Below are 17,218 nucleotides of genomic sequence, written 5' to 3'. Positions count from 1 at the left end.
ACCAATTGATAGAATAAGCACAAGTCTCTGTCTGCCTCTGATCACATTTGAGAACTTTGATAGACTTAAGAACAAGATTTATCAAGTGTTAAAACAAGACAAGGGGAAGAATGCTGAGCTGCTCCACACTGTGTCAGCTAAGTAAGCATTAGGAGCTAGTAAAAAAAAAATATTTCAACACTGTCTATGTGGTTGGAGTTCTGTGCATGTAATAATGACAAGTCTGATTTTTACCTTAAATTGAAATTTTTTGAAAACGCACTGTGCGAAATGCTTGTTTAAAAATGCTGTATTTCTAGATATTGGCTTATGCTTTAGATCTGGTATAGAAAATATGTCAGTTTCTTTTGCACATTAAAGAAAGATGTAGAAACAGCTAATTGGAAGTCAGGGTGTTGCTTTGGAGGTAATGTGGGCAAGTATATGACTTCTGTTTGGCTTGACACAACAAAATTACCATCTGGTGCACAAAGTACAGACACAGCTGCTCAGTGGAGGTTAGAAACAAAATCTACAGTCTCTGTCTAACATTTGCCAAATCTCTGAAATTCCTTAGTGCCTCAAACTCATTTTAAGCATGACAGCAAAAACTTGCTTCGTCATCTTGACATGAAAGCATTCAGTGCTGTCTTTCTTCTGGTCCTCAGGTGGCAATGAATGTATATGAACTGTCATCAGCTGCTGGATTGCCTTGTGAGATTGATCCTGCCTTGGTAGTAGCACTGTCTTCCCAAAAATCAGGTAAGAAGTTCCAGCTTCAAACATAAAAATGTTAAAAAGAGAAAAGAAGTGTTTAAAGTGCTGGGAGGAAACTTGTATATCTTGACTTCTTTGTTTTCCTTCAATAAACTTCATAAATGGCATAAGAGGATGAATTACTTGTGCCTTCTGTTTGCTGGTGTTGGCTTGAGAATCTCTTCAAATACTCATGAATGGATGTGCTGACCTAGAAAAGGGTATCAGATAGATGTAGAAGGAATTTAATGGTGAACACTGCTGTAATTCAGCAATCATGACAATAAGAGTGTCTAGTGAACAGCTTGATCAGTTCTGTTGCACAGATGTGTGACAAATCTGTCAGCTAAGTAAGCATTAGGAGCTGAATGCAGCTTGTGAATTTCACAGTATTTTGTTGCCAGTGTATCCTACAAGTGTTAACATGAAGTTTACAAGGGAAAACAGTAAAATAAACATGTTAGAGAATTAACATGTGTCACACTTCCTCTTCATTGCTTTTAGGCACTGCTGCCTAAGCTTTTCAGTTTTGTTTACTCTGGCATGTTCAAAGACATGAATTAAGACTCCTAAGTGTTTTTTGATGGTCTTCAGGTTTTTTTCCTATCTTCCTTACTGAGCATTTCATTACTTTTTTTCCTCCTTGTATGTTCTGGATAGTTGATGTTAGAATGAGGCCATGAATATTTTAAATGCTACCTAAGTTGTTTTTTCTTACTTCAATTGTAGTTATTTTGAGAGGGGAAAATACTATTCAATATTTGAATTTAAGTCCCAAGCACAATTTCTTTGTGCACTTAAAAAATAAGCAACACAAAGTGTATTTGTTCTATCTTGTATGTATAATATACAGAAGTATATTATTGTTAGGTATCTGGTATCTAAAATGCCATTTTAAATGTATTATTTTCATTGTGGTACAGCTATGAAATGTTTAAGCTAGGTCAACAAAGAGAATTTCTGTATATTCTCATAATGGTTTATGATCCTGTATTTTGATTGTTACAAATATTTTGCATTTATTCAGTTTTTATAGAGATAAATTCTGCATGTCAGTAATGGCTGACTTTTTTTAAACTAATCTTAGGCATGTGTGTGATGATGCTGCCATTTTTTTAAGCATAAATTGACAAGAATGCACCATCACCTTCTGCTCTTTTGCCAACGGGAGATGCAAGAGAAGCTCTTCTTAGAGCAATAACTGGCTTTATACCAGCATGAAAAGATTACTATTGTGTTCATCATATTAAAGACTTAGTAACTAAATCATGGGAAGCAATAGCATGGCAGTGGCTTCTTTTTGTTCTCCTACATAACAGATTGGATATTTTGCAGCTCTACTCTGTTTCTTTTGGCAAGACTGACATTAATATTCCTCTTTTCACAATACAAACATTGACTTTGTTGGATTTTGCTTTAAATTTCAATTTGGTCAAACAATTTACATTCTAATCTACCTACAGCTGAAAGGAAATATTTCAAGATAACTTCTTTAATTAATAAACAACTTTCTTATTTTTGTTTTTTAGAAAACATTAGTCCAGAAGAAGAATATAAAATTGCTTGCCTTCTAATGGTCTTTGTGGCTGTGTCCTTGCCCACTTTGGCTAGCAACGTGATGTCTCAGTACAGCCCTGCCATCGAAGGTAATGTAGAGTCTGCTCAGTATTTGCTGGGAATGCTGTCTTCACAATAGTTCTGTTAGTGTCTTGAATGCATTCACCTTTAATATTTAATTGAATTCTATTCAATTTTATATTTTTATATAGATTATATTTATATATTAATATTATATATATATATAATATGTATTTATATTTAATTAGAGTGAAGAAATTTAAAAAGCATTTAGCCTTAATTCAGGCAAGTTCTTCTTAAAGTACTTTAAAAAGCATTTACTTAACTCTTGTCGGAGATAACTTTCTATGAAAAATTAGTTTGGTACTTGAAATTTTCAGAATCGTTTAGACACTGCAGGGGGCAATCTTGTCCTTAAGTGGAATCATTCAAGCACACATGCTGCATTAATGAGCGTGACACTATTTAATATAATATATTCTAGTAAGTATTAATGTTTTAGTAATCTTTACATTGGCCTTGGGCCAGTCATACAAGGTGTCCTTTCTGTATTTTATGTGCTGTGTTCATATTGCCAAGCATAAAGTTTTGGAAACACAATCTGGAAGGTGTAAGTGGTGAGCAGAATTATTTCCTACACAATAGTTCAACTTTCTTATTAAAAAAAAATAATCTTTGCCTCAACAAAATTCTTTGCATGTAATCCACAGTTTTCTTTCTTTTTTTAAGTTGAAAAAAGACAGTATTGTTCAAACACACACAAAAGTCACCTTTTGGCTGTTCAAGCTATTTCCTTTGTGCTGTGTAACATGACTCACATAAAGACCATGTTTATACTGCTTCCATTCTCTGGGATGGATGTTTTTTCTAATTAGTTTTGAAATTTGCATTATTTTTAATTTGCTCAAAATTGTAACTTACAAAATAAGTTAAACTGGCATCTGAATATTGAAAGTACCAGTAAAATACCAAAAATTTAAAAATCTTTGTGTATCACTTAATGTAGTGTGCAAATCATATTTTTAGAGACCCAAGATTGTTGTTTTACATGGGATTAATCAGCCTTTTCTTCAGTTTTGAATTATTAGGGATCTGTTGACTCTGGTTTCATTTTAAAACAGATAGCATGGACTTCTCCAGTTGCTTAAAATGTTAGATAAATCTGATGTATGAGTAGAACTTGAATATTGCTTTGAAAATGAAAGAATTTTCAAGTTAAAAGGTTTTTCTGATGAATGGGGAGAGCAATCTGTAACCTGCAGAGCTGTCTTCTGTTATTTGGGCTCTTGAAGTATTTCTATTGCTCTTTGCAAACTTTTTCCAAATCATGACACTTGAATAAAAATCTTGGAATATAGGTGAGAGCAGGGAATATCTAATGTGATTGATGAGGTGCATGGGTAGAAACTTCCTTGTTTGAAGACTGTCAGTTTGACTGTCTTTACTTATTCCAAATGAACTTGTTTATGTATATTTAAGATCACATCTCTTTAAAAATTACCTATAGTTTTGTAAAAGAAATCTTCTGGGAGCACTTCCTGCTACCAGTTTCTCCTTCAAAAGATCTTAGCAACTCTATAGAGTCTCAAAACCTGCATGGCTTGCCAGGGGGGCTGAACTACAAGTTTTACTGGTGTTTATATTTTCACATTTACCCCTCTGCAAATTAATTGCTAAGAAAATGTCAGGCTAGCTAGAGGTTCTCCAGCAGGTTAAATTTCAGGTGGGTTTGGCTTCTTCAAATTTCCTCTTTTCCCAAAACCCTCAGCCTGCTAAAAACATGACTATCATGTTTTTAGCAGGCTGAAACAACAGATAATTCTTCTGTTGAAGATAAGCATATAATCTTGTGTCTGTTTTATATCATGTAGCTTAAATATTCCAGTTTATGTGGTTTCATTTACATTAAATAACTCTTAAGATGAAGTCAGGCAAAGCCTTGTTTCAAAGTGAGCTCTTGAAGTACAGTTAATAGATGACATGAAGCTGTGACTGGAGAGAAGTTCCATCTTGCACTCAAATAAGCCCAACATATTAGAAGTTGTTCTGTGAGACATGGCCTGTGTATTACATAATTTTTTACTGAGTGGGCTCTTATTGAGAGGAAAATCTAGCAAAAGGTATACATAAAAAATGTTCACTCTACAAAAATAACTGAACAAACAGAACAGACTTTGTCATTCCTGCCTTCCTTGCATAATACTACTTTTTCTTGTGTTCTACCCTTATTGTAGAACATCTGGCTTGAAACACTTAATATAAATGGTATTTCCAGAATGTGAACTTAATAAATTCTGCTTTATGAAGTAAATTCCCTGGACAAATCCTGAATTAATCCATCAACGAGTCACAGATTTGAAGGAGTTTCAGCTTTCTAATCTGGCAAGACATATCTCCCAGATACAGACAGTGCTTGGACAGCTGTAGCAATGTCTGTATTCCCTCTGTCTGCTTCAAGATGAAGTCTGTTTCTTCCACTAGTTCCAGATAAAGGCTCAAAGTCTAACAGACCTTTACTTTTGTTTCCAGTACAGAATCTGAACTGCTAGTCAAATACCAGGCTAGAGGTCTGATTTGTCAACTAGAGGGTAGAATAGAATACTAGTCTGCAAGAGCCCTAGCTCTTCTCTAAATACTTGAAACCTGTTGTGAATTGGAACACAGCAGTTCTTTTGCTGAATTCCCTTGTTGATGCTTTTTCTACAGCCTGAGACATAAAAATGAAATCTCTTGAATAAAATGAGCCTTTTCAAAGGCAAATACATATTTGAATCACAATTAAGCAGAAAATATTTTCTTGACCGATGTTCATGTAAAAATAGGAGACAAAATTGGAGTATCAAATCTGGGGGCCCTGCTGAAGGAGATCCACTGGGATCTTCTCTGGGACCTACAGGTCAGCAAATTCACAGACCACCTGGATGGGGGGCTGAAGAGTGAGGTGAGAAAATCTATATATCATGTGAAGCTGTGGAGGGTATTATAGGAGTGAAGAGCTGCAGAGAGGTATGAACTGAGTAAACTGGGCAATAAAATGACAGCTAAAAGTAATTTTAGGTAACAATCGTGATGTGCATGGAGAAAAAATGGATTTTTCTCATGTGGAGTGATGGGGTCCAGCTGACCTCACTGTTCAAGCATGAACTTGGAGTTATGGTAAATGACTGAATGAAAAGATGAGCTCATTGCTCAACAATGGTCAAAAAATAAGAATCAGCATGCTTGAGTACTTGTTAACTCCTTCAAAGGCCACCTCCTTTTCATATGCTCACACTTGCCTAAGATACTTGCCCATGTGTACATTAATCCTGTATTAAAGTGGTATATTTGCTTAATTTGCCTGGAATAAATATCAGGTTTACTGAGTTCTTCTGCTCTCTGTGAAAACTGGTGTCATTTAAGCACTTCCAGGGCTCTGAAGCCTGGGTGAATTTTAGGCAAGATGTTACATATGAAAGTCAGCAATAGAATACCTTTGTTCTTGAGTACCTGCAGATCTCTTTGAGTGATACTGTCTGGGCATGAGATGTTCATTTACACAAAGGGGATATAGTCAGTTAGCTTGTGAAAATCCTGTCTTTTTGGCCTAGACAAGTGTTAACACTTTGAAGTTTTGTAGAAACCAAATAGACTTCCAATATATCCCTTATTTCTAAAAGCCCCAGGTTGTTTCTCAGGTTGCTGTGACCATTAGGAGATGAAGCAGAGCTGTATTCTGGTGACTTTCCTGATAGCAAGTTCAGTGTGGAAGAGTTCCTTTCTCCCATTGTGTAAGATGCTGAAAGTCATCCTTTCATTGTCACAAGTCTCTTTAGTATTTGGTGATATTTTCCAAAGAATACTGTCTTTTCCAACATGGTGCTGAGGTGATTTGAATGTTTTTTTTTTTTGTTTAGGGCATTGCAACAACATTCACTGCTTGGCAAAAGCTATCAATCAGATTGCTGCAGCTCTGTTCACCATCCACAAGGGAAGCATTGAGGACCGTCTCAAAGAATTTTTGGCTGTATGTATAACTTGATTCCATTTATTAAAATGTACTGTTGATTTGGGATGCAATGTAATTTATTTCATAGAAATCTGCTTTTGGTGCACAACAGACTATTTTCTATATGTTTCTATATACAAGTCTGTACATAGATTGAATTTTGCACTAGTTCTTTATAAACACCTCTGTGTGATGTTGGAAAGTTAGAGGAGCAAATCAGTGCAAGTATCATAATTTTTTTCAGTACAATCTTTAGTATTTTAGCACATACCATTTCAAACATTGTGTGGCCCATGAGTGGAAAAAAAAATGTTCAATGCATATCAAATCAAAATTCTGTCTAGCTGACTTCTTCCCATGATGTAGTGGATACTTAGAGTGGCTTGTGGGTTGTATCTTTTGACATGCCTGCCCTTCTTAAACATGAACAGCCAGGTAGCAACATGTTGCAGGGTAGTTGGGAAAAGGAAATTTTTTATGCCTCAGAGTAGATTGAAGATGAAAGCTGCTGAAATCCTGAGTGATGCTTAGGAAAAAAAAAATCAGAAGTTTTTAGGTCATGGTGACAGTTTTTAAATACATTTTGGTGTGCTGCTTGAGTAGAAATAAAATTTTTTAAATGGCTCTGAATTAGGCCGTACTGATAGGAGAGGCTAAAACAGCAGCATCACTTTAATTTAAAAAATGTATTATTGATTTTGAGTGGGTTTTGATTTCTCTGTTTGGTGTTAAAATGTGTGGAGAAAAAGCCCCTCCCTCTTTATTTTAGGTAACTTTCTGTAACTAGAAGTTCACAGAAACAATTTTTCTTTTTTTTTTTTTTCCTTAAAAGAATCTTTCACTTGTGGAAATCCATTGCATTTTGTAAATCAGAAAAAACCCCTATGGCCATTGACCTTGTCTAATGCAACTGCTGGATGTAAAACATGAAAGAGAAATGGCTGTATCAAGTTGCATACATTTGACAGTTGAAGAAAACCAGTATAGTTTCATATGATAAAAACACTTCTGGTATGAGGTTTGCATTCTTTCAGTGTTTATGGACTGCTTTCAGACCACTGCTTTTACTGCACAGACTATGACTTGATGGTTCAGATATTTTGTTAATCTTTCTTTTTTAACACTTACTGTTAGTCTGAAAGAAAAACATTTCTCTTGAGAAGGAAATTACTGCTGAAGATGATCTGCTTTCCTGTCCAAGTTAGTTAAATATGAAAAAAACTTAGGAGGTTCCTTAATGCTGATGAGTATGTACTATGTATCTTTTCAAGTATAGATATTGACTTCAGATGAAAAATTGATTCATGACAGCTTTTTCAAGAAGAATGTTGTGAAAAAGCTATTTTTAAAGTTAGTATTTTAATTTAGTATCCTTTTCTGGTAAATGTGTTTTTTAGGAATGTTGTGAAGGCCAAAATGATGATTGTTCATCTGAAAGTTGGAAGGGGTTTTTTTCAAATTTCTGTAAGGCATGAATACATGGTGTGTCAAGGCATCTATAAATTAAATATTTTACTATATTTTGTGATCCTGAGCTTGTAAATACCCAAGTACATGTTAGCAGTTTCTAGCATATCTTCTAAAACTAGGATAACATGATTGCTTATGGCAATGCCATTTTCATCCTAGAGATAATATTGGTATGGGAGGTAATATAAAAGTGGATCTCCATCGGAGCTCCAGGGGCAGTTATGGAAGAATATCCCCAAAAGCCTACCCACACAGGGTGAATACAGTTTTTACAACTTTAGCAAATTAGCATATTTGACAGAAAGCATCAATTAGGAGGAGAAGTGGTGATGCAATCCCCCTCACCAGGTCAAGCCCCTTCTCTGGAGCCCTCCCTTGGTACTAGCTGCCCTTTGTTTATGAAAATGTGTCTCAAAGAGTTGTTCTCAACCCTGGTAGCCAGGAAGAGCCATGATAGCACAGGGGCCTTGTGCCCCCATGGCTTGGAGCTCTGGAATAAGTTTTGTCTTTCTGCCTGGGGAAAAGGCATGGAGAAGTACTGGGAAAATGAGCTAGAATACAATAACAGGCTACAGAGCTCCAAATACATGTGTAAAGAATACAGAGAATACATAAGAGAAAAAAAAATACAAAAATCAATAGGCATAATTTCCCCCCTTTTTAGAGAATAACAAGACTTGACCTTCTCTAGTCTCTACTCCATATTTAATCATACCACCAGTTTACACAACTGGCTAAGATACAGATGCTAACTATAACTACAGCTACTATGAATATTTTTTTTATCCAGGCCCAGTTTGGTAACCATGAAGTGAGTGTATACTGAAGGTATTTTGATATAATATTATTTGTTGACAGTTAAGATGACATTTCTTCAAAACTTCTGTTGTAAAATGGGTAAAATTTCAAACAATAAATATTTTTATCACTTGAAACATTACAAAAATGCAGTAAGTTGAAGTGTATATTGGGAAGGACAGAAGTGAGATCTTGATCCCCTGGGAGTTGTCATTGATTTCAGGAAACATCGTAATTGCTAAGCAGTGATTACAACAAAAAGTTCTCTGCAATGAATTAATTTACTTTTTATATTAAAATAGCATGTGTCATTTATTAAACACTGCTAGGAATAAGCCAGTATGGCACATTGAGACTAAAGGCCAGTGGTGGTTCATGTGCTCAGGATTACTTGATTTCCTTTGTCATTATTAGTACAATGCAGAGTCCATTGGCTTTGTGTAACAAAACAGCAGAAGCTCATCAATACTTTGTTTTATTTATTGCTTTGAAATACTCATTTTGTATAGCTTGCATCATCCAGTCTACTGAAGATTGGCCAGGAGACAGACAAAACTACTACAAGAAACCGAGAATCAGTTTACCTACTACTAGACATGGTGAGCATTTGTGTGTTTTATTTGTAGCTCACAAACCAGTGGAAATAATTTCATGTTGTTATTCCTGGCATTCTCATGTCAGTATTTTTTTTTCATTCCCCCAACATGCGTATATTATTGCCATCATCCTTTATTGCTTGGAACATTGTAGCACCATGTTCAGATCATTTTCACTGTTTGTTTAGTACTTACCATACATTTAAGAAACAGTGTTCAGAGTGTATAGGAGAGAATCCTCTGTGCTCAGAGGATTTTTCTCCCAGTATTCAGTATCTTTTAGAAGATAAATATTTATATAGGAAAGCAAAATACTTATTTTGAGAAGTAGTGAGTTTAAATGTAGGGAGTTTAAATTTAAGGGGTTTTGTAAGTTGTTTTTTCATATATTAGTTTGTACTGTAGTTATATGTCAAGGTGTCTTTAGTTTATTATAAGTAGATAGTATCTGGGGAAATACTATCCCCTAAAATATACTATACATATACTAGGGAGAAGCACTACTATAAACTTGGTGCAATTTATTTTCACTGTGAAATATGTGAGTGGTAATGTGATGCAGGCTGGAAGGATCTACATGAAACAGCTTATCAGGAGCAGGCAGCAGAAGGTGCTCTGCAAAACCTTGTGTTTCTGGTATTTTTCAGATTGTGCAGGAGTCTCCATTCCTGACAATGGATCTCTTGGAGTCTTGTTTCCCTTATGTCTTGCTGAGAAATGCATACCATGCTGTCTACAAACAAAGTGTTACATCCTCTGCCTAAGTATCTACTTACTGGAGATAAGACATAGCACGCATCTGTGTGGCCTCAGTTTTATCTGTAAACTGTGGAGCTATTTTACTCTATGGCCTGATGAACAGTTTTGTGAATTATAAACTTTTTCCATAAAGTTGTATTCCTAAACAGTGGTTTCTTAATATGGTTGTACTACAATATAAGCTTGGTTGATTTTAGGTTGCACACTTACGGAAAATTTCTTTTCTCATTCCTTTCTTTATTTTTTTTTTTTAACTTTAGAGCACCAGTTATGTTTTAAAAATACTACTTCTGCTATATGTTTTTTGATATTGATCATGCAAAACAAAAATTGCTTGTTTATTTCCCAGAAGAAAAATGTATGTAGTGATTATTTTACATAGAGTAGCTTTCATCTGTGTGTAAATTATTTCAAATAGGGAGAGTTATAAACTTGTACCTATTGTTCTTATTGAAAACAAATATTGGATGTGCATTTCTGTGAAGTAATTACAGCATTTCTAGTTTTATTTTGAAACGTTCACCAATCTACGTACTATGACACTATCTAACATTAAAAATGTTATAGGACTGCTTATCCTACAGACAGTGATCCTCTCCCAATTCTCTTAAACAACTGCAAGTGGTGGTGTTTGTATAAAGCATAGTGGAAATTTTTTTTAAACTAACTTCTGTGGTGCCCTGTTGGCATTAACACTACCATTGTACCCTGCTGTATAATAAACATTCTTACACATTTATCATATATTGATAAAATGTTAGCCCTTAACCACTTTTTATATGTTTTAAATTTTTGAAATTCAAGTGTACCTTCCATAACATACAATAAACACTAGACTGTATTATCTGTAGGTGAATTATTTTTAATATAAATGTTACCCTAGTATTTTAAGCTTTAACTGTGCTGTTGTGCATTGATTTACATCTCACAGTTCATTAAATATCAATCCTTAGAGCTTTTATGTGAAGACTTCTTTTAATCCTTCACCTTTTGCCTTTTGCGATAGCGAATCTTGTAAAAGGATGGAAGAAGGAATTAAAAACAATGTTAAAAATGTCACTTTAGTGCCATTATCCTTTAAATCTTATTTTTACATAATAAAGCAAGAAAAGCATTTATATAGTATGTAGCTATGCCAGTTGTACCCATAGAAATAAGTGTATTGTTAAAGTATGAAACTTGAAATAATCCTAGAAGGGGCGAATGTTGCTAAAACCGTAACATCAGGCATGACTGAGACAGATGTATAATAGTCCCTTTTTTATCAGTCATGCAAATTGGCCTTGCAGGGTAGCATGGGCTCATTTAGCCTGAAAGCTGACCAGATGGTTGTGCTCTGTAATCCCTGATGTATAAAGCTGTGTGTTCCTCAACAGGCTCTGGACATTGTATAGAGCCCCTGTTCTTGGTGCAACTTCTGTGCATGCTGGTAACTTTTTCTGTTATGAAAGAGCTGTTGTGTGCTCAGTTATAATAGCTTCCTCTGTCCAGAGGAAAAAAGTACTGGAATAAAATTGTCCTAAGGAAGTAAGACAGTACATCTATATTTTTCCTAATTATGCATTTTATGTTATAACTATGGAAGTGTTTTTAAATTGCTAAGTTGCTACCATAATGAAGAAGTTTGTTCATAAAGTAATTAGGTTGAATGCAAGACTTATGATTTCTTAAATATTACTCTGTAATATTTATAGTCTAATACATTCAAATGTTCTGATTTCAATTAAGATTTTGATTTTGATGTAGCCTTTTGTGGGAAAACAATGCCTATTTTCAAGATGAATTCTTGAAAAACTCAAGTTTAAGAAATAACTTTTGTGCTTTTAATATTTTAACAAAACAATTGTATCTGTCCATTTGCCTCAGATCCCAGATTTCCGCTGTCGGTGGTGTTAGTGAACCAAATCTAGAGAACAGGTAATCACTGACAAACAGGTAATGAGTTCAGTATCTCTGCAAGAAGCTGCTTCTCACACAGTTGGATTAGATTTAGGCACGAACCTTTTAGACATGGTAGTTTCTGTGGGAGTCCTTCCATGTGTCTGGCACACAAATCCCTGAGGTGATGCCTCTTTAACTACACTACTCCTTTTTAATTTAGGCAAGATCAGAACAAACCACACAAGGGAAAAGCTGGGGAAGAATCATGTGGACTCATCCATGTGTTGGTTGGATTTGGGCAGGGCTGGAAGGGTTTCCTTGTTTTGTTCTTGCTGTATTTCTGTTGTTCCTGCTTTCAGCTGAGCAACCACAGGACTGTTTAGGGTTCAGCCTGCTCATGGAAGGCAGAGCACCTCAGGCCTACTCCTCAAGGCAACCTGTGTCCATGCACTGCACAAATTGTCACAAGCCTGGTGAACCAAGTTTGTTGGGAAGGAAGATAGAGAAGGAATTTTTCCTCTGGAGCCTGCAAGACCATGTCCACAACTTAGTAAGTTCAACACTTGCCACTGTATGTGGAGTCATCTCAGGTGGCCTTTTGTGCCATTACAAACAAAATGTGTTTGTAATTCCTGGAGCACGAAGCACAGATGGCTGGGCTGAGTTGGCCCCATATGGAGCCAGTTTGGATCAAATGTCTGATTCATGGGGGAGGGTTTTGCCTCATGTGAGAAACAGTGCAGAAGAAGAATGTCCTGTTGTTGCCCACAGAATTATTTTTACAGTTTAAAAAGATCTGTCTGCCAGGACAAAAGATTATCAGTGAAAGCAAGGGCTACTCCTAAACCTTTTTTTGCTGTAGTAATTTGATTTCTATGTAGGAAAAGGAATTGGTAGCACTTGGACTGTACCACTTTTTATACACCAACAGGCATTCTCCCAGAAAATGTTGGAATGAGGCCAGTGATTTGAAGAAAGATATGAGCCTTCTTCAGCAGGTCGTCATGGGCTTGTATGACTTGAGAACTTATTCATTCCAGATTCAGGAATTTCAGACCATAAGTAAATATGCTTGGCCTCTAAACTGCATTTTTTCCAAAAGCTTCCCTTGTCCTGAGATTCAGCATTGTGATTCATACTAAAAACCAAACCCTCAGTTACTTACTAGTAACTTACAAATTCTTTAAGGTCAGGTATGTCTGAACTAATGCTGTGTTTTTATTTCCTGCTAATTACTCCCTCAAGCTGAATGAAACTGCAAGCTAGGAGTTTAGGTGTAGCAAGTCATCCTGTTCAATCAGTGAAAGAGATTTTTTTTAGCCATATGCTTCAAATTGGTCTCAGATCCAAATTCAAGCATCCTTTAACACCATAGTGCATTTTGGATACAATAGAAATAATTTATTGCAGTTGTATTCACTACTAAATGGGGCTGATAAACTAAAGACTGGAAGAGTACATGGAACTGCTTCCATTTCAGTCCTTGTGGCTTGCCCTGAAACATGGACACAGCTGGCTGTCCATAGCAAGGTAATTGAACTGGCAGCTACACACACATATCAATTGGTTTCATGGGTAGGAATGGTTTTCAGTGTTGTCAAATAACCAGCTTTCAAAAATACTGAAGTTCTACCTGTATTCTTCTGTAAGTAAATTTTTTTAAATCATTTTAATGATAAAGCTAAATCATCCCCTGAAATGACAAAACTTTTTTACTTTAATTGACCGCTCCCTGTGTGCTTTTGCTATTTGTCATGTTACAAAGTCTGTAAATATTTGTACTAACTCATAACAAAACCAAAATGTCCCCCTGACCTGTATCCAAAACCATATTAGTTTGCCATTAGTCATGCTTTTTCTAGCACTCCTGGGTCAAAACGACCTGTTCACTGGATATGGTGTCAGTCTGTCTTAGACAATTCAGGAAAAGAATTTGTGAGTATTACATGCAGAATGAAAAGCCTCTGTTGAGCTTTGAATGAACTAAGGGTATTTTGAATAATTTCTCATGTAGACTTTAAGGTTGTTGCCCTGCTCCTGATCATAGTAATCTTATGAAGGGCCTTCTCACAGAAAGTGAAGGTAAGCAATAAAAAATGTACTGACACCTGTGTGTAGAGAGATGTGAGCTGCAGAGTTGCCACAGCTGTGTCAACCCCAGTGCTCATGGGTCCAGTTCACTTCCCACTGACCACAGACTTTCCTGTCTTGTCAGTGCTCACATCATGTGTCTACCAGCATGCAGCAAAGACCATATCACAGGTAACCTGCAAACTCTTCTTGCCCTCTCTGCCCTTTTCATTAGCCTTTGATTCTGGCTGAATTTAAGGAATCTCGATGGGCACCCAGTGCAGAGAAGTCTCATGTTTGGCAAAAGCAGTAGTGCGTAATACAAATTCAGCTGTCTTTTTAACAGTAGCAAGGACACAATCTCAGCAACAATGAAACCATTCCTTGCACAGTCACACAAAGGAAAGAGAAGTATCACAATAAATGCACTGTAACTAAGACTCTGTCAGTTATAGGAATACAGAAGAGGATTGCAAAGAAAAGGGAGGTAAGAGGAAAAAATGCTTATCACAGAGCCAGCAGAGAAGTTGGGAAAGACATTGCTCAGTAACTCTGATTCCATTTTGTGACTCTGAAGTCACTGGATGTTCTGTGGATCAAATCTACATTGTATATCACAGACTTCAGAACTACATTTAAAAATTTCAGCTGATGTATCCTCTTTGTTCCGTACTGCACATGAAGCAAACTTATCCAGCCTTAGGTCTATTTGTAAATAAAGGATCCTTGTAAGTGTAAAACTTCTAGGTGTCTTACCATGAGCTTTTGTTTGCCAAGACCAAGTCAGCAGAACTGGATAGGACCATCTCTCTCATGGCTGCTTGTCATGAAGCACTGAAGGAGCTATGTGCTGTTTGGATTTAGTTCCATGTATGTCTAAACTGGAAGATGTTGAGTGTTACAGTGAGATCAGGTAAGTGAACGAGTTCATCTCAGCAGTTTCTTATTTTGGATAACCAATAATTTCAAAGGGCTGAGAAAGAAAGTGGGTTGAGCCTGTGGCACTTGCTTTAGAGGTAACTTTATTAGGGAAACAATCCCACCATTGTTTCCAAAACCTTTTCTTTTTTTTTTTTTCAATGAGTGCTAAGAAAATATGTGAACTTTTATCTAGTAAAAACTCAAAAACAAGCATCAAGGAAATGACAATGCATTTGAAATTTATCATATAATACTAATTATTTGCTGGCTAATCCATGGTCCTCCAGGCACTGGTTAGAGGTTGTCTCAGTCCTTTGCTAAGGGGTGTTGGGCTCATTGGGTATTTCATTAGTCCTTAGTGAGCAGGTAAAATACACAAGCTTTTCTAAGTCACAAAGAATTGATCAAGTTTCTTCCTGCCCAGTTAAACTGGCAAATATTTCTGTGTATGCATGTGAGCTGCATTGCTACAAAAGGATTTGTGTTTCCAATTTTAGTTTGCAAGCCTATGGCTTCAGGGAGCGGGGAAAACACAGCATTGTTGTAAGAACAAAGGTTCTATGAAGGTGGGGGCAAAAAAGCCCCACACAACACACCCTACCCTGAAAAAAGCTTGTTGGAAGGTTAGTTTGATGGATTTTTTTAAAGCAATACTACGGGAGGGACAGCAGAATGGCCACACTTAAAACCTGTAAATAATTCCTAGAAAAATGGCACTAGCTTTTTCCCTTGGTCTTTGTTGAGCTGTGGAAGTTTGTTGAGTAGAGAACTAAAGCAACTTAAATATATCTAGTTCTCAACAGTATTCTCATCCTTATTTTTAACCTTTTTAAAAAAATTATTAGTTAAAAAAAAACCCTTAGTATCATCAGGATATAAGTGGAGAAAAATAAGCATAGTAATAATTTACTGGCTGTGATTTTTTTTCTACCACAACTAAAGTGTGTGTGGGATACAGAACTGAAAGTCCCAGAGCTCCCAAAATATCCCCCGAATCACTGTTTTGAGGGGGGTAGGGCTTCAGCATAGCCTGGTGCATAGGAACTATAAATCAGTAGATATGCTGTGGACTGCTGCAAGTGTCTAAAAGATCTGGTGGGCAAGCAAAGGCTTCTGCAGAAAAAGAATATTTTCTAAGAGATTGGACACTTAGTTTAGACTAGGCTGTGGATTATGTTAATGTATAATGGCTTCACACTGAAAGATTGTGTGGATTTGTGCTCATAGACCACCTGCTCTTCCTTAATTTTGGGGTATCTTTCTACTTTCATTGCTATCTCTCACAGAAGTAAAAATAAAGTGGCAAAACATGGAACGCCGTGACAAAGTCACAGCAGCAGCTGCAGCCTCAGCAACTCTCCCCAATTTTAAAGCTTTTCAGTAAATCAGAGATGGGATGAGAAACTGAGTTGTGAAGTTTAAAAATAAGCAGCCAGGAGCTACTCATGTGAAAAGGCCAGCTGTGCAAGGGTCTGACAGAGCACCAGGCACGTGAGCACACAGGTAAGGCAATTGGGAACCTTCATCTGGGAGAATTAAGAATTTCTCTGTATGGGTTAGCTTTTTAACATTAAATTGTTTTTACAGGGTTAGATTTCATAGTTTTCAGTTTGCTGGAGCATCTGCTGTTTGTATGGCTCAGCAAGTGTGTAAGGAGCTCTCAGGAAAGGTGATTCTTCTCCCAGATTTGCTGAGGTTTCTGTAGTGAATCCTTAGAGATCTCAGTGGCTAAAAACATGAGTAAAAATACACAGAAACTGGGCTGGCTTCAATTTATAGGTATTACTTGATCCCTGGTGCATCAAACCAAATCAGCTCCCACTGAAATGAGCAGTGAGGCTGAGTTTCAGCACCTGGTGATATTGGGTTGGTACTGCAAAACTCAACTGTTTGTGCAGGGCTTATTTTTAGGCATGGGTATGATTTGGCACTTAGTACTGCAGGGCACTGCTAATAAATCTGGGTAATGCTGCTGCAGCAGCAGAGGCAGGCTCAGGCCATGCAACCAGAGAGGCTGTAAATCTGAAATAGTAAATTTATGGTTTAACAAAATTAAATTCAGAGTGGTTATGGCCTTTAAGCTAGGCCTCTCAAGTTCTTTCTGCAGGGGCCAGACTAGAAATGCTGTGTAATGTGTAGAATATTATAGACCTCTGTGGGTTTGGGGTTTTTTGTCTTAAACACTCCATCTGGAAGCAATTATAATTTGGAGAGGGTTCAGTGGATGCGGTTGTGTCTCTGTCGTGGCCCACAGTGGGAGAGAAGGATGTATTTTTTATTATCCTCGTGGTCATTGTAATAGGGTATAGCAATTTGTCACATTAGAGTAACAAATTGAATGCATATTGAAATCCAATGTCTGTACATAATGCTACCACGGGTGTTATCTCACAGTCATAAACACTTGAGCAGGAGTTTAAAG

General features: G+C 36.5%; 1 protein-coding gene across 5 annotated transcripts in view; it reads left to right on the top strand.

Moving 5' to 3' along the window:
• NCKAP1 (NCK associated protein 1) overlaps positions 1–11,455 on the top strand; it is a 53,287-nt gene extending 41,832 nt beyond the window's left edge. For all 5 annotated transcript variants that reach the window (XM_036386394.2, XM_036386393.2, XM_036386392.2 and 2 more), the window contains 5 exons: positions 648–741; positions 2,265–2,381; positions 6,210–6,319; positions 9,079–9,168; positions 9,813–11,455. In XM_036386394.2, the coding sequence (XP_036242287.1) occupies positions 648–741; positions 2,265–2,381; positions 6,210–6,319; positions 9,079–9,168; positions 9,813–9,929 (528 nt within the window). In that variant the 3' untranslated portion in view covers positions 9,930–11,455. The remainder of the gene's footprint in view (positions 1–647; positions 742–2,264; positions 2,382–6,209; positions 6,320–9,078; positions 9,169–9,812) is intronic.
• Positions 11,456–17,218: the final 5,763 nt, after the last annotated feature.

This window comes from Molothrus ater, chromosome 7 (genome assembly GCF_012460135.2).
Source record: "Molothrus ater isolate BHLD 08-10-18 breed brown headed cowbird chromosome 7, BPBGC_Mater_1.1, whole genome shotgun sequence".
NCBI lineage: Eukaryota > Metazoa > Chordata > Aves > Passeriformes > Icteridae > Molothrus > Molothrus ater.
This window is presented reverse-complemented; position numbering and strand designations above follow the sequence as displayed.